At 41.3% G+C, this 26,985-nt stretch overlaps 1 protein-coding gene across 1 annotated transcript in view; it reads left to right on the plus strand.

Annotated features, from left to right (window-relative positions):
* GRHL2 (grainyhead like transcription factor 2) overlaps positions 1 to 26,985 on the plus strand; it is a 183,207-nt gene that overhangs the window by 43,064 nt on the left and 113,158 nt on the right. Inside the window, exons 2-4 of the mRNA XM_054499136.2 lie at positions 8,097 to 8,292; positions 17,519 to 17,586; positions 23,220 to 23,613. Coding sequence (XP_054355111.1) covers positions 8,097 to 8,292; positions 17,519 to 17,586; positions 23,220 to 23,613 — 658 coding nt within the window. The remainder of the gene's footprint in view (positions 1 to 8,096; positions 8,293 to 17,518; positions 17,587 to 23,219; positions 23,614 to 26,985) is intronic.

Raw genomic sequence — 26,985 nt, forward strand, 5'->3', positions numbered from 1 at the left:
ATTCTGGTTGTGTATTTTGTAGCTGTGTTACCCTGGACAACTTAGTTAACCTTTGTGTGTGTTAACATTTTCTACAAACAATCTGACACACTTTAGATGTAAGTGCCTAAGGCCAGTCTGGGTGTGTAGGTGTGTTAATTTACTCAGGGAGATGTGTGTGTTTGTGTGAATGCACTTGGGGATGAAGTAGAGTTTGGTGCTTCTAGAAGAGAGCCAAAGGCTAAGCTAGAGAAGAAGGTTTTCCAGATCCCAGGGTGAAGCCAGGCTGTTGTGAATCCAAGGCAGGACAAAGGCCAGTGACTGTGCATGGGAACTGCCGGGTTTTTTATTTGATGGAATGCCACTGTTTTGGTGTCATTGGTGGATCTGACAGCTCAGTGACAGTTTTCCTTTTTCTTTTTCTTTCTTTTTCTTTTCTTTTTTTTTTTTTGAGACAGAGTCTCACTCTGTTGCCCAGGCTGGAGTGCAGTGGCTTGATCTTGGCTCACTGCAGCCTCTGCCTCCCAGGTTCAAGCGATTTTTCTGCCTCAGCCTCCCGAGTAGCTGGGATTATGGATGCACACCACCACACCTGGCTAATTTTTTTTGTATTTTCAGTAGAGACAGGGTTTTGCCACGTTGGCCAGGCTGGTCTCGAACTCCCGACCTCAGGTGATCCACCTGCCTTGGCCTCCCAAAGTGCTGGGATTACAGGCATGAGCCACTGCACCTGGCCTTCAGTGACAGTTTTCTTTGCATAGTCAGTCATCTTTGCATGATACAAATTAAATGGTAGATTATGTAATAAATAACACATAGGCTGTGAAAGTTTTTAGCATAAGGGAGGCCCTGAAAGACTAAAATAGGGAAAATCCTGGAAAATTTTTTGGAGGATGGGATGTTGCAGCTGGACTTTGATAAGAGAACAATTTAGACAGAGAAGCAGGAAGGGAATTTCAGGCAGGGGAACAGTCTGAGCAAAGGTATAGAAGTAAGAATGGGCATCTTTAGGAAGCTGCAGAGAAAATGGCTTAATTCCTTAAATTAAATAAGTACAAGGAAGTAAATTTTGAAAAGTAGGTTGGAACCAGATAATGGAAGACCTTAAATGTCAGACAGAGGATTTTGGACTTGATGTTATAGGCAGTAAAGAGTCATAGTATACTCTGAAAAAATTACGTTCTATGAAGATTATTTTACTAGCCTTCAATATGGATCAAAGAGGAGAAAGTTGAAGGCATGAAGAGATAAGACTGAAGCTGTAATAATAGATACGGTGATTGACTTCATGTAACTGATAAAGAGAAAGAATAATAGCTAGCATGTATGCAGCTTTTATAGTGTGTCAGTATATTTAATTCTGACAAAAATAGTAGGAAGTTAATATCATGATTCTGTCTACATTGGGATACTTCTCCATTTTATAGGTGAAGAAACTGATACACAGAAAGGTTAACTAAGTAATCCAGGGTAACACAGCTAATAAGTGGTGCAGCCAAGATTTGCACCCAGGCAGTCTGGCTTCAGAGTCTGGATATTTAAACAGTACATAAGGTTTGGCCTTGAGTGACTGGGGACAGATAATGATGAGGAGTGCCTGGTGGTTGAGAACTGATGATTAGCTTAGTGTTGAAGACATTAAGTTTAAATTGACAGCAAGATTCTTTTTTTTTTTTTTTTTAACTTTTATTTTACATTCAGGGGTACATGTGCAGGTCTGTTATATACGTAAACTCATGTCACAAGAGTTTGATGTACAGATTGTTTCATCACCCAGGTACTAAGCGTAGTATCCAATAGTTATTTTTTATGCTCCTCTTCCTCCCCTCCCCTCACCCCCCGCCCTCCGGTAGGCACCAGTGTCTGTTGTTTGTCTCTTTGTGTCCATTTGTTCTCATCATTTGGCTCCCACTTATAAGTGAGAACATGCAGTATTTGGTTTTCTATTCCTGTGTTAGTTTAAGGATAATAACCTCTGGCTCCATCCATGTTCCTGCAAAGGACATGATCTTGTTCTTTTTTATGGCTGCATAGTATTCCATGATGTATATGTACCACATTTTCTATATCCATTCTTCTATTGATGGGCATTTAGGTTGATTCCATGACAAAAGGATTCCATGTAGAAATACAGAAATTGTTCTCAGGTACTATATATCTGTTAGTCATTAAAGTAGAGCAATGAAAGCTATAAGAACAATGATGTAGAGAAATAAGAAAAAGACCAAGGAATGGTCAGAGTTAGAGAAAGAAGAGGAGAGTTCAGGTAGAACAGAAATTAGGAAAGAATGGTTGGCTAAAGAGAAGAACCACCTTAGCATAGTGTCTCACAAGTAAAGCAGGATTTTACAAAAGTAAAAAATGGCCAAGAAAATTCAAGGAGTTAGGACCTGAAAACAGTCCATTGGACTTTGAGCTGGTTATTAGTAGAATTAGTTCTATGGAGGGTACAACTACTATCTAGCTATGATCTATGGAAGATCTGTAATGCACCAAGCACTTCAAATGTAAATATCTGAGTGATTCCTTTAGAATAATATTATAAAATATCATGACACAGAGGAAGAAATGGAAGCTCAAAGAGATACCTGCTCATCAAGGAGATGAGCAACTCATCTAAATTCACTCATTGATAGAGCTGAGATTTAAACTGAAGTTACCCAACTCCAAAAGCATCCTCCGCCTATATCAAGACAAAAATTCCATAAAACACAAACAAACCAATGTCCTTGTAGAAATGGATATGAGAAGTTGATTAAAAGTAATAATTTGTGTGCATACTTCACCATCCTAGTTTTTTCCTTTGTTATTTTCTTTTTTAAAAAAATTTCGTTTCTTTCCTTTGTTTTTGTTCTCTACAAACCCTTGTGTCTAGGGCTGATTTTCAACAGATCACAATGAGGGAGCTGCCCTGCTACATAAGAAGCCCTGACCCGGAAGCAGATCATCCACTAATGGTTTAGCACGGGGTTTCCCATGAACATGCATTGCGTGACAGGCACTGTCCTAGTTTTTGTTTTGGATCCCAAGTGTCTTTATAAGTGGATTTGTGTCTGGATCTGTTGACCATAACTGCACATATCTTTAGAAGGGGAAAATGTTATGTGTTAAGCTTCCTCTGCTTCTCCCCAGCAAAGCATTCCTGCATTTGACTCCTATTATACTCAGGGGAGCATGGAGGGGGCTGTCCTGGCAGAATGATCTGGAGCATTGCGGACTGGCTGGTCTTGGTCTCAGTGGCACACCTGCGTGTTCCCTTTCACCGCTTCAGCTGATGACTCATCTCTCAGCCATCTCCCAGCATCCACACAGTGAAGTCATGGATTAAAGAAAACGAACAAGAAAAAAAAAAAAGTTGTCTGTGTGACAAAAAAGTAGCCTTGCTGTGATTGCTCTGGCGATCCCCAAAATTTTCCTCCAAAGCAAGACCTTGGGATCGAGTTTACAGTTGCTGTTTACCGTTCTGTGTTTGAGGCTACCCAGGACATAGCGCACCTGAAGCTTCACAAAGGATATTTAAGAAGTGGACCAGAGCAGAATTAGAATTGCCCTTCCAAAAGAGCAATGATAAAACAGCTTCAGAGTGTTCCTAACTGTGGTGAAAGTTGCTCTGTGAAACTTTCCTTTCTTTACAAGTCTACATTTTTGCTCAGCGTACCAGAGAGATTATTGTTTTTGTTAAATTAAACTTCATTCAACAGTGCTGTGTACCAGAGAGATTATAATTTGCGAAGAAAAAACCAAATTCATTGCGTAGTTAAAGGGAAGAGCATAAAAGTCCGCTATGGCTGTCAAGAATGTGAAAAGAAACAGCTAATAATGTTGTGATTTCCCAAAATACTTTTTCCACTGATCACGTAAGGATTCATCAACAATTTCATTTTAGGGGAAAGGCTGATGACGCTCTTAAATTTATGAGCAAAGCTTTGTGCTAGGAAAGATGAAATCAGCAAGCTAAGAAACTCAGCAGTAGGGAGTAGGGATTTCAAGAAGGAAGATTTAGGGAAAAATCTCTCCAGTGAATCAGGACACATCTTAGTGTAAATCGAGACTTGGCTCTGATCCTTCAGCTTGGTGCTTCCTGCTAAACTTTTGGAATTTAGCCAGTGTTATAATTAACACCTCACCCCACCCACACTCCTCCACAGCAATGTGTGTGTCTCTGAGGCATGACAGAGTAAATCCTCATCCTTTTCAATGTGATCACTCCAAATAACGTGAAGTCCTTCCTGCAGGACTGGGCATTTTTGGAAGTGTGCATGATGCCTGTGCCTTCATGGGCAACGACTGAGGTTCCAAATCCTCTATTTTACTCTCCAAGTGGAGGCTGCAGACCAGGCACCCAGGGTGGCCCCAACTAATCAATTGTGGGGGGCCAGTGACACTGTCACAGCCAGGGCCTACCACCTCTGCTACCTTCTTAGTTCTTCCTGGAGGCCTCATTATAGAACCTCAGGAGTCCACCAGCATTTCCTGTCTCCAAATCCAACCCTGCATATTTAGAAGTTTTCTACATGGAAATGCTATTTTATCATTAGATTAAATATGTAAATTTTTCTAACGGACTCTCCAAAATAAATACGAATGTGCTCCTTTTGTAAGAAAATCCCATTATTCTGCACTACCAAAGTATCTTTCACTTTAAAAAGCATTTCCCACATCTCGCCATCTCAGCATTGACCAGCACATTCCTACCTATGCTTCAGCTTTGTTTAGAAATGTTGGCCCGCTTCTTTGTCCTTTCATTAGGTTAGTCCCCTCTGTCGTGTGCCTTCACAACACCACCCATGTCCTTTCTCACACGCATGGCCCTGTAATAGTGATATTCTCTCTCTCTGGCAGGTGCATGGGGTAAGGAACAGTATGTCATGTGCCACTCCATCCTTAACAACCAGCACAATGTCTGGCAACTATTGGGCTCTCAATAAATATTTAAAGAATATTGTTGAATGAACAACTTCAACTTCCCTTCAATTAATGATTATCTTTAAGACTTTTAAATTATACTAAACTTTACCAAAAATTGATGTATCCACAAATTTTATGGGAACATAAAACTGTGCAGTGATAGTCATACCTGTTATTTGCAAAGTACTATGCAGTTTGCAGAATCCTATTTTATCAATTATTTTATTTGATCTTCATAAGCACATTGTAAGGTAAGTAGGCACTGAACTATTTAAGAAAGTGAACGTTAGACATTACCCAGCTTCTCACCACTGTAAATGGTGAACAAATACTTACTTCTAAGGCCTATGCTACTCCATGTCACCACAGTGCCTAACAGTATGGTAGTAAGCCTGCCAACCAGGGTGTTTTCGCATGTATTCCAAGAAGCCTGATTATACCCTTGTAATCTAACTCATTTGTAATTGAGTCAATGTTCTCTCTTTCCTTCCAATCAGTTTCACCAAACCACTGGCTCAAAGAGCCTGATTCAGAGGCCTAGCGACCAGAACTCCACTCTGCTAAACATGCATTTCCCATCTGCCCCACCCCAAACATATCTTACCAATGTCAGTGTCTTTTTTTCTGACCTTACACCAAAGCATGCATCATGACAGCACACAAAGGGCCCTTGACACACTCTTTGTTGTGAGTTCACTCCAGTTCTCCATCACAAAGTGAGCTGAGGAATCATCTACCATTAGGAGATCCCATAGGAGTGTCAGCAAAAATAGACCTCTTTTTTTAAGCCTTTCTTTTTTTATTTTCTATTTTATTTTATTTCTATATTTTTCATTTCAATAGCTTTAGGGGTACAGGTGGTTTTTAGTTACATGAATGCACTGTATAGTGATGAAGTCTGGGCTTTTAATGCACGTGTCACCTGAATAGTGTACATTGTACCAATGTTTATTATATCACTCTGTTTGCCTTTGCATACCCATAGCTGCTTAGCTCCCACTTATAAGTGAGAACATGTGGTATTTGTTTTTTGTTGTTGTCGTTCCTGGGTTACTTCACTTAGGATAGTGGCCTCCAGTTCCATCACAGTTGCTGCAAAAGACCTTATTTCATTCTTTTTTAATGGCTGAGTACTATTTCATTGTGTGTGTGTGTGTACACCACGTTTTCTTTAACCACTCATCAATTGATGGGTACATAGGTTTTTTCCGTATCTTTGCAATTGTGAATTGTGCTGTAATAAACATACGAGTGGAGGTGTCTTTTTAATATAATGACTTATTTTCCTTAGGGTACATACCTAGCAATGGGATTGCTGGAAAGAATGGTAGATCTACTTTTGGTTCTTTGAAAAATCTCCATACTGTTTTCCATAGAGATTGTACTAATATACATTCCTATCAACAGTATATAACTGTTCCCTTTCCCATGCATCTGCACCAACATATGTTGGTTCTTGGCAAACAGGGACCTCTTTTATGACTGCATGATCATCAGAAGTCCTTGGCAGTTGCATTTCTATTGATTGATGTTGTTGTTGCCTTTGCCAGCCTTGTCACATGTCCCTGCCATGTTACGATGTGCTGACATAGGTGTTACTGAAATACAATGTCTCATTGTTCCATGTGGGTTCCATTTCAATGAACAAACATATGAGAGCTAGGAGAGAAGTGACCAAACCTCTGCAGGCTCTGTTATTTGATAGCCGAGCACCCAGCATGGGGAGATGCTGAGGACTATCATGGTCTTTGGGTACTTGAGTCATCATACTCACCTGAAGACATTGCCTTGTTTGTCAATTGCTGCTTTATGCAAGGCTGGCTTGGTTAGGATTGATTGATTCCCACCCATTTCTGTTTCTACTGTAAATTCCCTGTATAGATTCCCTCACTTTCCATGATGGTCTTTGTAGCTTGTAGCTTTTATTATCACCTAAATATTGTAGAATTCTGTAGCAGCACAGGCTCTACAATAGAGTCCATCTCATTACTACTGTTCCATATCATTTTGCACAGCATTACCTGTAATACATTGTGTTTGCAAAGTAGCTTACATTGCCTTTTACATTGAGACATGGGTTGGTCTATAATTTGCTAGTAATTTCAAGTATAGATTAAACTAGATAAAACAGTTTTCAATAATCATTAGTATATTGATTACATTTAATGTCTTGCACATATTTATAATGAGAACTCAGAGAATTAAATGAAACCTGCTCTCTCTTAGGGTTCCATTCTTGCATTCATTAATAAAGAATAATTAGGCCAGGCATGGTGGCACATGCCTGTAATCCTTGCACTCTGGGAGGCCCAGGCAGAGGGATCACCTGAGGTCAGGAGTTTGAGACCGGTCATCTCTACTAGAAATACAAAAATTAGCCAAGCATGGTGGCAGGCGCCTGTAATCCCACTTACTTGGGAGGCTGAGATGGAGAATCCTTGAACCTGGGAAGCAGAGGTTTCAGTGAGCTGAGATTGTGCCATTGCACTCCAACCTGGACAACAAGAGTGAAACTAAGTCTCAGAAAAAAAAAAAAAAAGAATAAATAAATAAAATTACTTGGCCCCTAGAATGACTGGATACTGAGCTCTGAGTTTGAAGAGGACCAATTGTTATAGTCAATTTTGTGCTGCTATAACAGAATACCTGACCCTGGGTAGAAATTTATTGGCTCACAATTCTGGAGGCCGGGAAGTCCAGGATCAAGGGGCAGCATCTGACCAAGGACTTCTCGCAGCATCATCTTATGGGGAAAGATGGAAGAGTAAAGAGAGAGCAAGATGGAAAGAGAGCAAGAGGGGGTGAAGCTATTTCAGTCACAATGAACCCACTCCTTTGATAATGGCATTAATCCATTCATGACCTAAACACCTCTTAAAGATGAGTGGGCTCAACACCACGTGGAAGCCCTACCTTCCAATACCATCACAATGTTAACTAAATTTTAACTTAGGTTTTGGAGGTGATGAACATTCAAACCATAATACCAGCTTATACTACTGGTACTACTTTTTAAAAACTTATTACTTCTCATAACAGTAAAAAAAAAAATCAATAGTTGTCACTTTAACTTTAAACTTCTTCCCTTCCTTCTCTCCCATTCTGGGGAAATAAAAATTAATGCTTGTAGTCATGTAATGTGTATATTATTAGGGATAAAAAATTTGCTCTCTCTGAAAATGAACCTCACATTTCTCTTGTTTTTACAGTAATAAAAGACTAGTGGCCTTAGTGCCCATGCCCAGCGACCCTCCATTCAATACCCGAAGAGCCTACACCAGTGAGGATGAAGCCTGGAAGTCATACTTGGAGAATCCCCTGACAGCGGCCACCAAGGCCATGATGAGCATTAATGGTGATGAGGACAGTGCTGCTGCCCTCGGCCTGCTTTATGACTACTACAAGGTAGGTCCCCAGCCTCCACTTTTCTCTTCTTCCTGCTCCAGGACAACCCTTTGCTGGTGGGAAGAAGGAACAGATTCTTTGTCCCAGGCCAGGGAACTAATAGCATTTCCAAACTCAATATAGAATACAGCCTCTTACTGTTCTCATTGCCCCCTACTTCCCCATCTACAGAGCTCAACTCTGTCACCTACCCAGAGGAAGTGCTCATTTTGGGATAGTATTTTTTGTGTTCTTTGTTCACATGCATAAATATTTGCATATTATTCTTATCATATTACAAATACTTCCTTGTTACCATGTTTACTTTAGGATTATTATTTTTGCTGAAAGAAGTATATTACATTGTGTGGCTTTATTAGTCCATTTTCACACTGCTGATAAAAACATACCGGAGACTGAGAAGAAAAGGAGGTTTAATTGGACTTACAGTTCCACATGGCTGGGGAGGCCTCAGAATCATGGTGGGAGGCAAAAGGCACTTCTTACATGGCAGTGGAAACAGAAAATGAAGAAGACGCAAAAGTGGAAACCCCTGATAAAACCATCAGATCTTGTGAGACTTATTCGCTATCACAAGAACAGTATGGGGGAAACTGCTCCCATGATTCAAATTATCTCCCACAACCCTCCCACGACACATGGGAATTATGGGAGTACAATTCAAGGTGAGATTTGGGTGAGGACACAGAGCCAAACCATATCAGTGGCTGTACCATAATTTAGTTATTGCTCGGTGGTTGAACATTTAGGTTGCCTCTAGATTTTTCTATTTATAAGAAACATTCAGGTTTCTAGATTTTTCAGTTATATAAGGAACATTCCAATGAACACTTTTGTAGAAGACTTTTGCAGCAATTTCAATACCTAATTTGGTTACAACCCTAACTTTCTCCGTTTGTTTTGATGAGTAGTAAATTTTTATTTTGAAAAACTCTTAAGGCAAAATAAATGTAATGCACTTACATTTCAAAAATTTACTTGCCATATACTACCTATAAAATAGGAGTATTTCAGGAAATCAAACAAAAAACAATGATTTTTCTCAAGCATAAACAACTATGCCTGGTATGACCTGCTCCTTTTGAATTATTGAAGTGTAAAAAATTGACAAGTATTTACTGAATGAGATTTATTGCCTGCCTTGATTGTAAACACCTTTGGCTGATGCTGGGAATTGGCACAAATGTGAGGATGGCTGTGTTTATTTTGCTGGTTGGGCACAATGAACTCTTATTAACTCTTATTTTAGAATAAGAACTGAATCCCACCTTCCCTTCTCCCTCCGTCATGGAAAAACCAGAGGTTTCGGCAAAATCATGCAGGAGAGATAATTTCCCTTTTAGTAACCTTCGGTCTCTGCTTCCTGTTTCCTTTCTGCTTCCTACTTCTTGTTAACTTCCAGCAGCCTCCATTTTGCAAGCTATTGTCTCCTGTCTCTCCCCTAAAATAGTTCTCATGCTTTCAAAAGACCTCCCACCACCACCTCTGGCATTGCCACCACACCTACTCTTCTGCCAGAGTTTTCTAAAATTACACATTCCTTTTCCAACTTCTTTCCCATTAAAACACTCAAGAGGGATTCCTTGTTGGGGAGATGATTGAAAACAAAGCGAGGCTTTATCTAAGATGGAGAGTGAGGTATGAGTGGCAGGTGCAAGTGACCGACAGGTAGGACCATCCAGGGTATTTTAAATAAGGGTATTGCTGACTCAAATAAATGCATCCTTTATAGTTAGGAAGTGCTGGAGAAATATACGAAGGGCTTTCTATTGGTCTAGGCTTTCTCCAGTCTAGGCTGACTTTCCCACTTATCAAGAGAGCCAGCATTGGCAGATTGTGACCACCCTCTTATGAAGGCATAAAACTCCCAGCAGGACTCCTGACATAGCAAGAAGGACCTTAGCTTGGGGGGACTTGGGCTCCAGATGAAAGGTTGCTTTAAGGCCTAAACTACATTGCATGTAACTAAGGCTATTTTCTCTACAGTGAAGGGGAATTCCTGAAAAAAAAAAAAAAAAAAAAGTCTGAAAACCAAAATGATTTCATGGTAGGCTTTTTCTTCTTCTTCTTTTCTGGCTGTGGTTGTTTTATAGTTTTCATTCTTTCTGATTGAGGATCTCATTTGAGAAATGCAAGGATAAATTCTAAATGTTACAAATTGAAAATTTTCAAAACGTATTGAGGATAGTTGGGAAGCACAGAACTCATCAAATTAGGCTGCTTCGTGTACTGGGCCACTTCTTGAGGGCTTAACTGTTTTTGGTCTCATCCTTAGAAAGAAATTGAAAAGTGATTTTCTTCTATGATGGAAAGAATAGTCAAAACTTGACAGTTGTATTGATCTTCAAAATCTATAAATATATCTTTAAAGTGACCCTGATTTGATTATTCAGATCATTACAACTTCTCTTTTTAACTTTTTTTTTTTTTGTGAGATGGAGTCTTTCTCTGTCACCAGGCTGGAGTGCAGTGGCACGATCTCGGCTCACTGCAACCTCCACCTCCTGGGTTCAAGCAATTCTCCTGCATTAGCCTCCCAAATACCTGGGATTACAGGCATGCTCCACCATGACCAGCTAATTTTTGTATTTTTAGTAGAGACAGGGTTTCACCATACTGGCCAGGATGGTCTTGATCTCTTGACCTCGCGATCCGCCCTCCTCAACCTCCCAAAATGCTGGGATTACAGGTGTGAGCCACCGTGCCCAGCCTGTTTGAAACTTTTATGATGTTAAATTAATATGTCAGTTAATAGTTTTCAAAAGGCTTTGAAGAAATATATTGATTATATTTAGGAGAAATATGTTGATCTTATTCTTTAAAATATAGATTTTATTATGTTATTGTGAAGTGGATATAATTTCATATATCTGTATTTGATGGCAAATCTTTTTTTGTGTTAGTGAGAAACAGAAGCATATCCTGAAACAAACATAATTAGTAATTTTTTTTTTTTAGACAGAGTCTCACTCTGTTGCCCAGGCTGGAGTGCAGTGGCATGATCTCAGCTCACTGTAACCTCCATCTCCTGAGTTCAAACAATTTTCCTGCCTCAGCCTCCCAAGTAGCTGGGACTAAGACATGCATCACCGCAACCGGCTAATTTTTGTGTGTGTATTTTTAGTAGACAGGATTTTGCACATGTTGGCCAGGCTGCTCTTGAACTGCTGGCTTCAAGTGATCCACCCACCTTGACCTTCCAAAGTGCTGGGATTAGGCGTGAGTCACCACGTCCAGTCCATAATTAGTAATTTATGAAGGCAATGTATTTTATTTCCCACAGATGCAGAGGATAATTAAGTATTAGTAAATATGGGTGATTAAGTACTAGTAAATGTGGTACCTAGATTAACTGTCCTCTTATATATTTGCTAGCATTTAAAGGAAAGCTGAAATATTGCTTTCTGTAAATATTCTGAGATACCAGGTAGGGAGTTTACATAAAACTCAAGTTGCAGCCAAGTCTAGAACTCCTTCTGTTGAATTAATATTTCCAAGACTGTGTGGACTACTAGAGTTACATAGCTTCTTTTATTTCACATGAGCTTTGCTATACTTTTGCTTGAAACATTTTAGTGTTTCTGGAAAGAATTGGTCTTGTTTTCAAACACTGTATGTTCAAATGATCATTTTGAAGCCCTTTTCAGTTGCTTGGGTGTTCACAGCTTATATATGTTGGTGTTAAAGTTATAACAAAGTTAAATGTCCCTTGAGGATAGACCTTTTTCTGTAGTCAAGTGAAATGTTAATGAAACAAAGCAGTCTGTTTTTTTGGTTTAAATGCGTGTAAACTCTGGGAAGTTAAATTATTGTAAAACTTGCTGCCGTGTTATCATTTACATTTTATAGACTTTCTATGCCTCTTCAGAGGATGAATTGATTCTATTTTTGTCAAAGAAACCATTTTTCCTCACTCCTGAAGTTGGAGTATATCAGCCCTGAGGAGACAGTCATGGACTCTGTCCACAGGGAGGAGTTCATGAGCTATGCGCAGGCACTCCAGAAATGGTGGTCCCTGTCCTGTGAACGTGGCAAAGGCATACCTTTGCATAATACTTCATAAATTTCAAGGTCTTTTCACCTGCAGTTGATAACTGTCACCACAGGATCATTGCAGTGAAGTCCATCAGGTTTTACATTTTATAGTTCATGCAACTCAGTGGGATTTACCCAAGATCACAGGACAATCCTGTATGTTTCCTAATAGCCATTGTTTTACAATGTCCTCCATTTACAAAATGCCGTTTTTTGAATCTATTTAAAAATTTTAAAAGTATGCATTTGGAGCTTAATAAGCTGCTTACTCATCAAGTGGTGTTTATTTTTTAAAACCCAAATGTATAGAATCTGTCGTAATTTAGAGACTAAAATTCTAGCCCAGTTCTCTATCCAGTTTAAACTACTTACAAATAATAGCTCCAAAGTTGTGTGACCTTTCCATGAATTTCAGGCATGACAGAAATATGTGACAGATTCAATTAGCCAGATATTTAAAAAATGTTTTGACTTACTTTATGTAACTTTATTTTCCTCTTGAAAGAGCTGGTTTATCATCATCTGGTTCCAGCTGTAGTGAAAAATAGGCTTCCCTGGTCAGTTGGTTTCTATCTGTTCTATTGACCAGTACTGCTGGAAACCAGTTTGTTGGTTGATTTGTTTGTCCATCTATCCATCTATCCATCCATCCATCCATCCATCCATCCACCCACCCACACACCCACCCAAAAAATATTCACTAAGTAGCTATAACCTCCCAGCAATGGGGGTAATTACTGGATATCTAAAGGCAGGTGATATTCAGTTCACCACCTCAGAGAGATCACCGACAATCACAGTCCAGGACAAACACAGTGCTATAAACCTATAACCATGGTTTATGGAGGTCAATGCTCTAAAAGGGGTATGTTCCAAGAGCAGTGGGTTGACTGACAACCTCCCAGATAATTCACCAGCTTTCCAGAGGAAGCAATACCTACTCTGCCACAGAGTAGAGGATGATCTGTCACATGCACAGACCAGGACAGAAAGAGAGACAGAGAGTTGGTGAGGGGAGTTCATAACAAGGGTAAGATGCCTAAGATGATTCCTAGATTAATCAAGGCAGAGAGTACAGAATAAAGGCTCTGAGGAGAACAATAATTAAGAGTTGAGTTTGATGTGCCTGCAGGATGTCCAGGTAGGGACATCTAGGACTCAAGGGAAGAGACCAAGTTCAGAGTTCTCAAGTTCTCAGTTTATCTAAAGATGGTTTGTAAAGCCAAAGTTTCAAAAAAGAGCATGGTTCAAAGAAGAGCAAACCCGCAGGTTAATAACCACCTTTATGGTATTGTGCCTAGTACCTTAGACCGAGCACAGCTGTCTGCACAGAGCTCACATCAGGGGCTCTTGGCAACAGTAACATTCACTTCCATGAATCTTTGAGAGTCGCTAACTTGTTTCAGTGTTTGGAATCCCTATTCTTCTATTTCTTTGGTCCTGCCCTTTCCAGGCCATTTTCATTGATCAATTGATTCTTTCAATAATTATTTAGTGAGGGCCTACTACATTCCAGGCACTGAGGACATAACCATGTACAAGGTAGGCATAGAGATTGCCATATCATGGACACAGAAAATTAAAAGGTACTCAAAGTATGGGCACAAGTTAGCCTGGAGAAGGCATGGGTGGTGGTGTGGGTGTAGGAGAGGTGGAGCATGTTCTAGGGAGAGAGGACTTTGTGTGATGGCTCTTTTATGAGAAGGAGCGTATGCGTGGTCGTAGATATATTTGGCCCAAGTGTGAGAAGAAAAACAGGGGCTGCCTACATTGAGATGGGAGACGTTTTTGAGACTACCTACCTGAGAGTAATGGGAAGCACTGATGGGTTTTAAGTATAATAGCAACATGACAAGATCAGACTGCAGTTTAAGCAGACCACTCTGAGTCTTCCTAATGGATCCAGAAATAATTCACAGTTATGAAATGAAGGAGAGGAGAGACCAGTTAGGAGCTGATTCAGCAGCCCAAGCAAGGGACCCTGGAGGCTGAGCCTGGAGGCTGGTGTCCAGGGGCAGGGGATGGGTTTCAGAGGCACAGGGAACTTTGTGCCACCTGGTTGGAAGGGGAGAGGGTGAGGGATGCTTGATAGTCAAGAAAAATGTTATGGTGCCATAGCACACGAGAAAAGAAGTAAATCATCTGTCCCTGCTTCAGAGGCCATTCCTCATCTGGCCTTTGCTCATCTCTGAGGCCACATCTCCCCCAACTCATTCCTCATGCCGGCCATGCCTTCCTTGTTCTGTCCTGCCCTCTAACCTTTTTATAAGCAGCCCTGGTGGCTAGAAAGCCTTCTCCACCCACCTGAAAAATTCCTACCCATGGCTCAGCCCCTCTGGGGAGCTCCATCCTCTAGGCTTCCAGAGAACCCTGTCAGTAGCACAATTTTATCTCATACCATGAGGTATTAAATTTTTAAAACACTATAGGAATAACTATATTTTAGGAAAGAAACTAAGTGCTCTCTAGTGGGGTAGGTGAGTCATAAACTCAGGGTATAGCGGCAGGCAGAGCTGGGGAGGCAGTTCTCCTTTTTTCTATATATGTATAGTTTTCCAGTTTATTAAGTTTTTAATCTCAATGCCAGTAGAAATTTTTTTCCCTCTTTTATTATTTATTTTTATTTTTATTTTTAATTATTATACTTTAAGTTCTGGGATACATATGCAGGTCTTTTTTTTAAAAAAATTTGTTATTTCAACTTTTGTTTTAGATTTGGGGGTATGTGTGCAGGCTTGTTACATGGATATATTGTGTGACACTGAGGTTTGGGATACAACTGTGCCCAGCACCCAGGTAGTGAGCATAGGACCCAAAAGGCAGTTTTTCAGCCCTTGCCCTGCATCCCCACCTTAGTAGTCCCGTGTCTGTTGTTCCCATCTTTATGTCAATGTGGACCCAATGTTTAGCTCCCATTTATAAGTCAGAACACATGGTATTTGGTTTTCTGTTCCTGCATTTATTCGCTTAGGATTATGGCCTCCAGCTCCACCCATCTTGCTGCAAAGGACATGATTTCATTCTATTTTTATGGCTGTGGGATCTCCTTAAATACTTACTTCTTCCTTAATGCCTTTAAAAGCATTGTCATAAAAGATATATAACATAAAATTTACCATTTTAACCATTATTAAGTGTCCAGTTCTGTGGCATTAAGTACATTCACATTGTTGTGCAAATATCGCCACCATCTATCTTCAGAGCCTTTTCATTTTCCCAAACAGAAAACTCTGTACTCCTTAAACAATAATTCCTTTCTTATCCTCCTACCTGCGGGTCCTCTGTGTTTTACCTTCTGTCTATGAATTTGAGTCTTCTGGGGTACCTCATATAAGTGGAATCATACAATATTTGTCCTTTTGTATCTGGCTTAGTTTTTTAGCGTAGTGTCTTCAGGGTCCCTCCATATTATAGCATGTACCTTAATTTCATTCTCTGTTAAGGCAGCATAGTATTCCATTGTATGGCCATGTCCCATTTTGTTTTTCCATTCATCTGCTGATAGACGCTTGGGTGGTTTCCTCCTTCAGGCTACTGTGAATAGTGCTGCAATGAACACAGGTAGTGAGTATTGAAATTGTATGTTTATCTGTCATCTTCAATAGATGATGAGAACTATCATTTATCTCATTTCTATGCAGTGTTTAGCAATGCCTGGTATAGTTTACACTCTGAAAGTTAACATGAATGATTTACAATTGATTTATTTTATTTTTTATTAACAAATATAAAGTACCAGACACTCCAAGTGCTTAGAAAATTAAATTAACTCATTTAATTTTACTAAAAACCTGTGAGATAAGGGACTATTGTTATGCCCATTTTTCAGATGAGGAAAGTGGGACAGAGTTTACTGAGTGGTAGAGATGAGATTTGAACCCAGGCAAGCAGGCTCTAGGTCTGGACTCCTGGCCACCCTGCTCTGTCCCCACCCTAAGCCAGGTATCTGGACTTGTGTACATATTCAGGTAAGTGGAAATCACAGGAATTGCTAGAGGACTCCAGTAGAGGGATGATTTTCATGAATGTTCTTTCATCTCAAGAAAGCAAAAGCTGCTTTTTGGGTTCAAAGGAGTTTGGCTAGAAGGAAGATCTGGTGACAGAGCAAAAAAAAAAGAAAGAAAAATACACAAACAAAAAATTCAATCAACCAACCCAATTCAAACCTGCTTATTCATGTGTTTGAAAACAACGGCAGAGTAAAGGATCTAGGATGCAGTAGACGATTAGATGATGGTCAGAGACACAGCTGGTGGGATGGCCCTTTTCTCAATGAGCACTTTTTCAATATTTTTCAGGTAATATGTTGGCATTGGGAGTTTTTTTTTTGAGAAGGAGTCTCGCTCTGTCGCCCAGGCTAGAGTGCAGTGGCGCGATCTCGGCTCACTGCAAGCTCTGCCTCCCAGGTTCACGCCATTCTCTGGCCTCAGCCTCCTGAGTAGCTGGGACTACAGGTGCCCGCCACCACGCCTGGCTAATTTTTTGTATTTTTAGTAGAGACGAGGTTTCACCGTGTTAGCCAGGATGGTCTCGATCTCCTGACCTCATGATCCGCCTGCCTTGGCCTCCCAAAGGGCATTAGGAGTTTTAAGACAATAATGAAAGTGTATTTAGAAACAAAACTGTGGAAGCAAGTCCACAAGCTGTGTAGGAAGGTGGACAAAGGGGGGCCCAAGTATACTGGATGCTTCCCCCAGCTGCTGGCTCAGTACGGCCCCCCCCGTGCCTAAGCACCCCCAACCATGTCAGCACCTAAAGTTCTCATCAGAGGGGAGGGTAGCTCCCTGTTCTTTATGGTGACACTTGTTGTAACTCTGTTATGTTTTCTGTCTGATCAAAGGCACCCAAGTCTAGATTCACCTCTGCTCACATTGCTCCTCTCCCCTCTTCCACTCCCAAGGTGGGGAGTGCATGAGAGGTGCTCGGGTCTAGGGAGAGTCACCTAAGTCAGCAGTGAGCAGCCGAATCATGTCTGTTGTGGCCATATGTTTATCACCAACCCTTTGTCTCTGGCTCCATAATCATTGTCACTCAGGCTACTCGCCTTTAACATCTCCTGATGATAGCAACTTTTCCACCATTTCCTGGAGAACATTCCGTTTTGGTTTCTTTGCTTATGCTGGTGTCCAGCTCTGAACATGGTCATGGTTGCATCTGTGTACTTCTGACTGATGGTTGGTGATGTTTCCAGGTTCCTCGAGACAAGAGGCTGCTGTCTGTAAGCAAAGCAAGTGACAGCCAAGAAGACCAGGAGAAAAGGTAAAGGAATTTGCCTGGCCCCCAAAATAACTCTATGTTTTCTAAAAACAATGTTATTAAGCTGTATGTTTTGTTCGTGAGAAGAGATGGGGTCAAGAACCTTAGTATCGTCTATCTGTCTTTTGAGTCTGGACCAATGCTAGATCTCTCAATGAGGAGAGCAAATTGCATGTTTGGTTATGCATCCAAAGGGTCTCTCCACCCTCTTCAGATACCCCCTTCCAAGGAGGCTTAAAATCCTGAGTCAGAGGTGAGATGCTGGTAAGACAGCCCATTGCTGGGATTAACTTTTCTGATCAATCCTATGGCATTATAACTGCAATTAGGCCCCTCAGGAAGTGAGACACTTGAAGGATTGCTTTTGATGATCGGTGGAGGGGAAAGAAAGGAGGTTGGGCTGTTTCTCAGCCAAGGGAGGCACAGGTGGAGGTGACTGTAAGGGCTATTGCTGTCAGGGTGAAGGGGCAGGACGGCTGCAGGAGATCACTATGGAACACCCCTTGTCTGCCCTCCTCAATCAAGAACCAGCTGAAAAGCAAGGCACAGTCAGATAAACCGAGATTCAAAAGGGGCAAAAAAATCAAAAGCAGCTTTATTTCTGATGAAGCCAATTGGAGAATGTGACTTGGAATCTGCAGCTTGTAACATTTCAGTCCTGACTTAGGTAAGTGTACCAATTCAGTCCCAGGCATGACTTTGTACCATTTATGGCACAGCAGGGGTGACTGGAGGGAGAGTCCCCTCTCTTTGGCCAGGATGATCCTGAAAAAGAGACAGGACCAGAAGGGACTGAATCACCCTGCTCAGCTACTTCTTTCAAACTCATCCACTTCTTTTTTTTTTTTGAGACGGAGTCTTGCTCTGTCACCAGGCTGGAGTGTAGTGGCACCATCTTGGCTCACCGTAATCTCCGCTTCCCAGGTTCAAGCTATTCTCCTGCCTCAGCCTCCTGAGTAGCTGGGACTACAGATGCGCATGACCATGCCTGGCTAATTTTTTGTATTTTGGTAGAGACAGAGTTTCACTATATTGGCCAGGATGGGCTCGATCTCCTGACCTCGTGATCCGCCCGCCTCAGCCTCCCAAAGTGCTGGGATTACAGGCATGAGCCACCGCGCCCAGCCCAAACTCATACACTTCTTTCAAACTCACCCATCAATAAATCTCTTCCCCTGCAGTGGGATGGAGAGAAGCCATAGTGTTTTTCTATTGGAGGTTCTTCCATATGGAAATAAAATCCCCTACTAGCACATGTGTCAGAATCTGACCTGGCCTTGATAGGAACTGCTTGTGACATTAGTCTTCTGTGATTAGCAGCAGGGGCCTGTCCACCAACCAGCAGCCCTGTGCTGTGCAGCATCTCCAGGGCGCAACCCCAGCAGAACATGAAGGCTGCCTGCATCTGAGTCACTGTTCCATTAGGGATCTCCTGAAGCTCCACACTGCTCTGGGGTCCTGGGATCTCGCTGGCAAAAGTGATGACAAGGAAGAAGAGGCTGACACTCTTCAGGCCCTAAAACTTTTCCTTGACCCAGCCAGTTTTATTGAGTTAAGCTTGTGCTATCTGCTTAGTCCTGTGCCAGAATTATAGCAGGATCAGGGAAAAACAAGTTTAAGCCATGTGTTCTGTCTACCTTTCACATCACAGACAAGTGAGTATCTCTTAGGACAACATTACAAAGCAACAGCTGCTCATTGTATTTTAATGGTTACTTTTGTGATTTTCACAGAGCACTTAAAAAAAAAAACTGCAGTGAAGTATAGACTAAACTACCTTATATAGATTCATTATGACTTAGACTTTTCATTGAATATAATCTGGAAGGATGTCATTGTGATCTGCAGCATATTCACGAATTAAGTTGCCATATGTTAACATAGTATCATTACAACTGTTTGTATACAGAAGTTGCTACCTGGAAAAATAACAGAATCTCAGTGACATGATCCGAATTTTCTAAAAAGTATGTTTAACACACCATTATTATCATTGCATTTTTCTGGTATTATAATATTTGGTTCAATTTTAAATTCTATTGCAGGTGATTACTGTCTCACAATAATTCTTAGTTTTAATTATCCATGTTTTAGATGTCTTTGTGAAGTTCTCTGGTATCAGCTTCAAAAGCTAAAACTGTTTAACAGAGGCATAGTTACACATTTTAGGTTGGTGCCAAATCTGTTATTTTCTGGTGGTATGATAACAATATTCAACTAGATTTATACAATTCCATAGCTTGCTTATTTGTTTGTTTATTAGGACACCAAAGCCAAAAAATAGTTTGACTTGTATTCTTTCTTTAGAATTCCTATGTTTTGCATGAATTAAAGAATTAAGAAACTTGGCCCCAAATGGACTCTAACTATAGAGAAGTTGGTTAACTTTGAATATTTTGGCAAAGCCAATGAGACTGTGTGTGTGCAAAGCCTGGAGTGGAAACTGGGTAACAACTTTGTAGCCAATAAATGTAGACCAACCTATGTACTCCTAACCTGTAGGGGCTTATCCCCAAGTATTAATGGTTATTTCTTCACTCAAGGATCTGGGCTGACATGAGTTTGGGAAATCCTGGGTTTTGATTAAACAATGAAGGAATGCTGGAACCTTTACTAGGTTCATGATATTTGCAACCCATTCAGGGTGGTCTCATTATGGCAATTTTGTTTGTTTTTTATTATTGATTTCATCATGGACTCTTTTTTTTGTGTGTATGTGAGGAATATCTATTAACATTCCATGCAACGTTTAAACAATGAAGTTTAGGACGTGGTCATGTAAATGGGTGGTCTGGGTTTTGGCATCCTCCAACTAGCTGGATTCAGATGAAACATAAATTCTAAATTTTCACTATTTCTTATATACAGGTTCGCTCTATTGATTTGATCATGAAATCAGGTCATTACTTAAGGCTAGAAAGTGTGTAGACTTGTGATTTTACTCCTTAGGAAATTATTTTCTAGACTTATTTCTTCCTACACATAAAGTTTTAGATATCTTAAATATTTTTCTATTTGCTGTGTTCATGTGGAGAAATTCTTTTTGCAAGTTTCACTTTGAAGTTTCATCTGAAAAATCAAAGCTGAAAATATCAAGTCCTGCTTGGTAGTTAGGCAAACTCAAAGGCTAATGGGCTTCCTTCTTTACACACAGGAGCCAGGAGAGCTCAGTTCTTGGAAGAACATTTTTTTTTTTTGAGACGGAGTTTTGCCCTTGTTTTCCAGGCTGGAGTACAATGGCATGATCTCAGCTCACTGCAACCTCCGATCCCGGCAGGTTCAAGCGATTCTCCTGCCTCAGCCTCCTGAGTAGCTGGGATTACATGCATGTGCCACCACGCCTGGCTAATTTTGCATTTTTAGTAGAGATGGGGTTTCTCTATGTTGGTCAGGCTAGTCTCGAACTCCTGACTTCAGGTGATCCACCCACCTCGGCCTCCCAAAGTGCTGGGATTACAGGCATGAGCCACCACGCCCGGCCTCAGAAGAGCAAATTTTAAGAGAATAGCCCTCACAATGAGAGATGCCACAAAGCCCCAGAAAGCACATGCTAGATAAAAAACAGAAACAAGCAAACAACCCAGGCATCAGAGAGGGGACAAAAGATGTATTTTCTCTCCACGTTACTCAGAAGAATCCATAAATCAGTGAGAGGTGGCCCCAAAATTGCACTGACCAGAGGGACTTTGCTAATAAAATCATTGTGCTGTCAACAATAATTTTCCATTAATGAGTTCTTATTTGTTTCTGCTCTCTCCCAGACTTCTTTAGTACAGATGAAAGTATTTTATTCTAGTTTGGCAAGAATTAATATTCTACATCCTCTCCTTTCTCTCTGTACCACCCAGGAGGTCTGAGATCTGGGAGATCTTGTTTTACGTAAGCCAAGCTACACCGCTTCCTTAAGCCCCCAAAGTAATTCAGTGCTAAGGACGTCAGTGAGCTCATGTTCTCTCTCAATTTGGTGAAAATACTTGAATGATAAATTCTCATTATTTTATGTCTCCTTTAAGGTGCCCACAGAATGGTAAAAAATATCCTCCCCACTCCCCAGTCCTTCAAATTACCATGTTTGTCCTCCTCCTGCCTTTTTCTTTTTGTGTTTTAAAACTAACTTTTTGGTAAAATTTTCAAACACATACAGAAGTATAGAGAATAGTGTAATAAACCCCCCAAAATCCATCCCATTCTCCAGTTCAGCAATGATAAATTTTTTGCCACTGCTTAATATCTGTTTGATACTGACCTTTTCTCTCTTTCCTTTTCTTTTTTTTTTTCAAATTGCAATAGTATTTAAATCCCTGTCATGTCATCATATTAGTTAACCTCTAACTACTTCTGATTTGTGTGTCTAAAAAATAAAAAAGGACTTGTTATTACATAAGCTCAAAATCATTATCACCCCTAACTGAATTAACAATACTTCTTTTTTTTTTTTTTTTGAGGCAGAATCTCGCTCTGTCCCCCAGGTTGGAGTGCAGTGGTGTGATCTCAACTCACTGCAACCTCTGCCTCCTGGGTTCAAGTGATTCTCCCACCTCAGCCTCCCGAGTAGCTGGGACTACAGGCGCATGCCACTGTGCCTGGCTAATTTTGTATTTTTAGTAGAGATGGGGTTTCACCATTTTGGCCAGGCTGGTCTCGAACTCCTGACCTCAGGTGATTCGCCTGCCTTGGGCTCCCAAAGTTCTGGGATTACAGGTATGAGTCACCGCACCTGACAACAATACTTCCTTAATATCGCCAAATCCCAGTCCATATTCAATTGTCTCAAAATGCCCATTGCCTGATAAATGCCTTTTTGGTTTGTTCGGGTCAAGATCCAAACAAGAGCTGCTTCTCATACTTGATTTTTATGACTTTCAAGTCTCTTTTAATCTAGAACTTCTCCCACCCTTCCTCCTTTTTTCATGCCTTTGACTTGTTGACAAATTTAGGTCAGTAGGATGTACTGCATTCTGGTTTGTCTGATCGCTTCTTTTTGATGTTGTTTAAGTCATTCTTTGTGTTCCTGTATTTCCTAAGAGCCGAAAGTTAGATATGAAGGTTTGATTAGATTTAGGGTTAGGTTTTTGTTTTGTTTTGTTTTGTTTTGAGACAGTTTCATTCTTGTTGTCCAGGCTGGAGTGCAATGGTGCCATCTCGACTCACCACAACCTCTGCCTCCCGGGTTCAAGTGATTCTCCTGCCTCAGCCTCCCGAGTAGTTGGGATTACAGGCATGCGCCACCACTCCCGGCTAATTTTTTGTATTTTTGAAGTACAGACGGGATTTCACCATGTTGGCCAGGCTGGTCTTGAACTGCCCTCAGGTGATCCACACTCCTTGGCCTCCCAAAGTGCTGGGATTACAGGCGTGAGGCACCGCGCCCGGCCTCGTTTTGTTTTTGTTTATTTTTTACAGTGAGACTGAGTACTTCAGGTTGCATGATACCAGAGGGCGCATGGCTCACTCGTGGTCCTACTTCTACTGACACAAGGATCCCACTGCGTTTCGTTGTGAAGTTTGCCAGCCCCCTGTCCCTTAATGGCATTAACATCCAGTGATTATTGCCTGCATTAGTTATTTTATTAGGCGTTGCCGAATGGTGATTTTTCTAATTCTATCATGTTGCGGGGGTGGGTTTCAACACACAGAAACTGCCTTGGCACCAGTGAAGCCCAGAGTAATTTGAGTGGAGGAGAAAACCGAGTGCAAGTCCTAAAGACTGTTCCAGTGAACCTTTCCCTAAATCAAGATCACCTGGAGAATTCCAAGCGGGAACAGTACAGCATCAGCTTTCCCGAGAGCTCTGCCATCATCCCGGTGTCGGGAATCACGGTAGTGAAAGCTGAAGATTTCACACCAGTTTTCATGGCCCCACCTGTGCACTATCCCCGGGGAGATGGGGAAGAGCAACGAGTGGTTATCTTTGAACAGACTCAGTATGACGTGCCCTCGCTGGCCACCCACAGCGCCTATCTCAAAGACGACCAGCGCAGCACCCCGGACAGCACATACAGCGAGAGCTTCAAGGACGCAGCCACAGAGGTGAGTCCCAGGCTCCATCGACGGCCGGAACCCAAACCCAGAGCCCCTAGCTAACTTTTTTTTCTATTTCCTTTCGAAGTGTGATAAATGAATTAAACAGTAAGTTTTAGTTTCAATTAGTTTTTTAAAAGATGTGTTTGTTGGTAGTCTGGCATTCTTTCTAAACAGGTATTAATAAACTTATCTATGTGTATGTGTGTGGAGGAATATTTCTATTTTTCTTGATTCTTAGATGATAGATTTCTTTGTTTTCATTTTAGTCTTAAGATTAAATATTTATGAGGAATTAAGAGATGTTTTTGTGGAAACTTCCGCTTTGTAAAGTTTTCACCTTGATCTTTTCTAGTTTGTAACCTTCCAAATGGTAGGTAGCTAAAGGTAGGGCTTGTCCATTCTTTTTTAAAAAACAATATAACTTTGGCCGGACGCGGTGGCTTATGCCTGTAATCCCAGCACTTTGGAAGGCCAAAGTGGGTGGATCGAGGCCAGGAGTTCAAGACCAGCCTGGCCAGCATAGTGAAATCCTGTCTCTACTAAAAATACAAAAAAAAAAATTAGCCAGGCCTGGTGGCAGGCGCCTGTAATTCCAGATACTTGGGAGGCTGAGGCAGGAGAATCACTTCAACCCGGGAGGCGGAGGTTGCAGTGAGCCGAGATCACGCCATTGCACTCCAGCCTGGGTGACAAGAACGAAACTCCATCTCAAAACAAAGCAAAACCAACCAATAAAACTTTAAAAAACCTTGTCTGATGGAATACTCAAGAAGGAGAATTTGCATTATCAATAATCAAATGTGTATATGTGTGCATTCTTTCTACTTTATAAATAGAGAATATGTATTCTTCTCAGGAGCTCATAGGACTAACTTTGCTTGTTTGTTTTAAATTCAGAAGTTCTAAATGCACAGTTGAGAATTTTGGTAATTGTATACAATTGTGAAACCAACATCAGAATCTAGGTATAGTAATTTCCCTTGCCCTGAAAATTTCCTTGAAGCTCTTTGCACTTGAAGACTTCCCTGCTCACCTTGCATTTGGTGAGCATGGATCTGCCTACTGTCACTATAGTTTTGCCTTATCTAAAATTTCATGTAAATGAAGTGATAGAGGATATAGTCTCCTATGTTGCCTTTTATTGCTTAGCATATTTTTGAAATTCATTTATGTTCTTGCTTGTTGTTTTTTTTATTTGTTTTTGAGATGGAGTCTCACTCTGTCACCCAGGCTGGAGTGCAGTGGCGGGATCTTGGTTCACTGCAACCTCTGCCTCCCCGGTTCAAGCGATTCTCCTGCCTCAGCCTCCTGAGTAGCTGGGATTACAGGTGTGCACCACCATGCCTGGCTCAATGTGTGTGTGTGTGTGTGTGTGTTTAGTAGAGACAGGGTTTCACCATGTTGCCAGGCTGATCTTGAACTCCTGACCTCAGGTGATCCACCTGCTTCGGTCTCCCGAAGTGCTGGGATAGAGGTGTGATCCACCGCGCCCAGCCTTGTTGCTTGTTTTAATAGTTGTTTTTTAAAGCTGCTGAGTAGTATTTCATAGTGAGTGTATATTACTATAGCTAGTCACTAGTTGATGGACATTTGGTTGCTTCCAGCTTTTGGCTATTATGATAAATGCTGCTATGGACGTTCCTGTTTATATTTTAATGTGGACATATGCTTTCATTTCTCTCGGGTAAATACCTAGAGCTGGAATTGCTAGGCCATGTGGCTCATGTATGTTTAACTTTATGAAGTACTACCACACCGTGCTTCAAAGTGGCTATACCATTTCATTCCTACCAGCAACGTATGAGGATCCCTGTTTTCCACACCCTCGCCAAAATTTGATAACTTTTAAACTTCAGCTCTTTTAGCGGATATGTGATGGTGTCTCATTGTGCTTTGAATTTGCATTTCTTTATGTGTAGTGATGTTGAACATCATTTCATGTACTTATTTGGCCCTTCCTATAACTTCTTTTGTGAAGTGTTCAAATTATTTGTCCAATTTTTAAATTGGGTTTTCTTCCTTTTATTAAGTTGTAAGAGTTCTTTATATAATGTGAATATAGGCCCTTCATTAGTCACATATTTTGCAGTCCATTAGCCTTTTTGTTTTCTTAACTATATCTTTCCATGAGCCATGGCATTTAATCTGATTAAGTCTACTTTATTAATGTTGTCTTTTATAGTTTATACATTTGTTATATCATTTAAGAAATTTTTCCCTAACCCAATGTCACAAACTTTTTTGGTTTGTTTTTTGTTTTTCTTTAGATGTTTATTAGTTTTATGTCTTTCATGTAGGTTTCTGATTCATTTTGAAGTAATTTTTTTTTTTTACTTTTTAAATAGTTTTATGTGCAAATAATGAACAGATGTTGTACCTATAAATTCTACTTTCCAAAAACAGGAGCTTTTTAAAAGAAAACCACACAATAACTTTTAAAAGGCACTGGGATTCCTCTGCTTCTAGATCATTGCTAGGCTAGAAAAAGTTTGTTCTGAAGATGGCCGAATAGGAACAGCTCCGGTCTACAGCTCCCAGCGCGAGCGACGCAGAAGATGGGTGATTTCTGCATTTCCATCTGAGGTACCGTGTTCATCTCACTAGGGAGTGCCAGACAGTGGGCGCAGGTCAGTGGGTGAGCGCACCGTGCGCCAGCCGAAGCAGGGGCGAGGCATTGCCTCACTCGGGAAGCACAAGGGGTCAGGGAGTTCCCCTTCCAGGGGTGACAGACAGCACCTGGAAAATCGGGCCACTCCCACCCGAATACTGTGCTTTTCCGACGGGCTTAGGAAACGGTGCCCCAGGAGAGTATAGCCCGCACCTGGCTCAGAGGGTCCTACGCCCACGGAGTCTCGCTGATTGCTAGCACAGCAGTCTGAGATCAAACAGCAAGTCGGCAGCAAGGCTGGGGGAGGGGCGCCCGCCATTGCCCAGGCTCGCTTAGGTAAACAAAGCAGCCGGGAAGCTTGAACTGGGTGGAGCCCACCACAGCTCAAGGAGGCCTGCCTGCCTCTGAAGGCTCCACCTCTGGGGGCAGGACACAGACAAACAAAAAGACAGCAGTAACCTCTGCAGACTTAAATGTCCCTGTCTGACAGCTTTGAGGAGAGCAGTGGTTCTCCCAGCACGCAGCTGGAGATCTGAGAACGGGCTGACTGCCTCCTCAAGTGGGTCCCTGACCCCTGACCCCCGAGCAGCCTAACTGGGAGGCACCCCCCAGCAGGGGCAGACTGACACCTCACATGGCCGGCCAGGTACTCCAACAGACCTGCAGCTGAGGGTTCTGTCTGTTAGAAGGAAAACTAACAGAAAGGACATCCACACCAAAAACCCATCTGTACATCACCATCATCAAAGACCAAAAGTAGATAAAACCAC

Source organism: Pongo pygmaeus, chromosome 7 (assembly GCF_028885625.2).
Source record: "Pongo pygmaeus isolate AG05252 chromosome 7, NHGRI_mPonPyg2-v2.0_pri, whole genome shotgun sequence".
Taxonomy (NCBI): domain Eukaryota; kingdom Metazoa; phylum Chordata; class Mammalia; order Primates; family Hominidae; genus Pongo; species Pongo pygmaeus.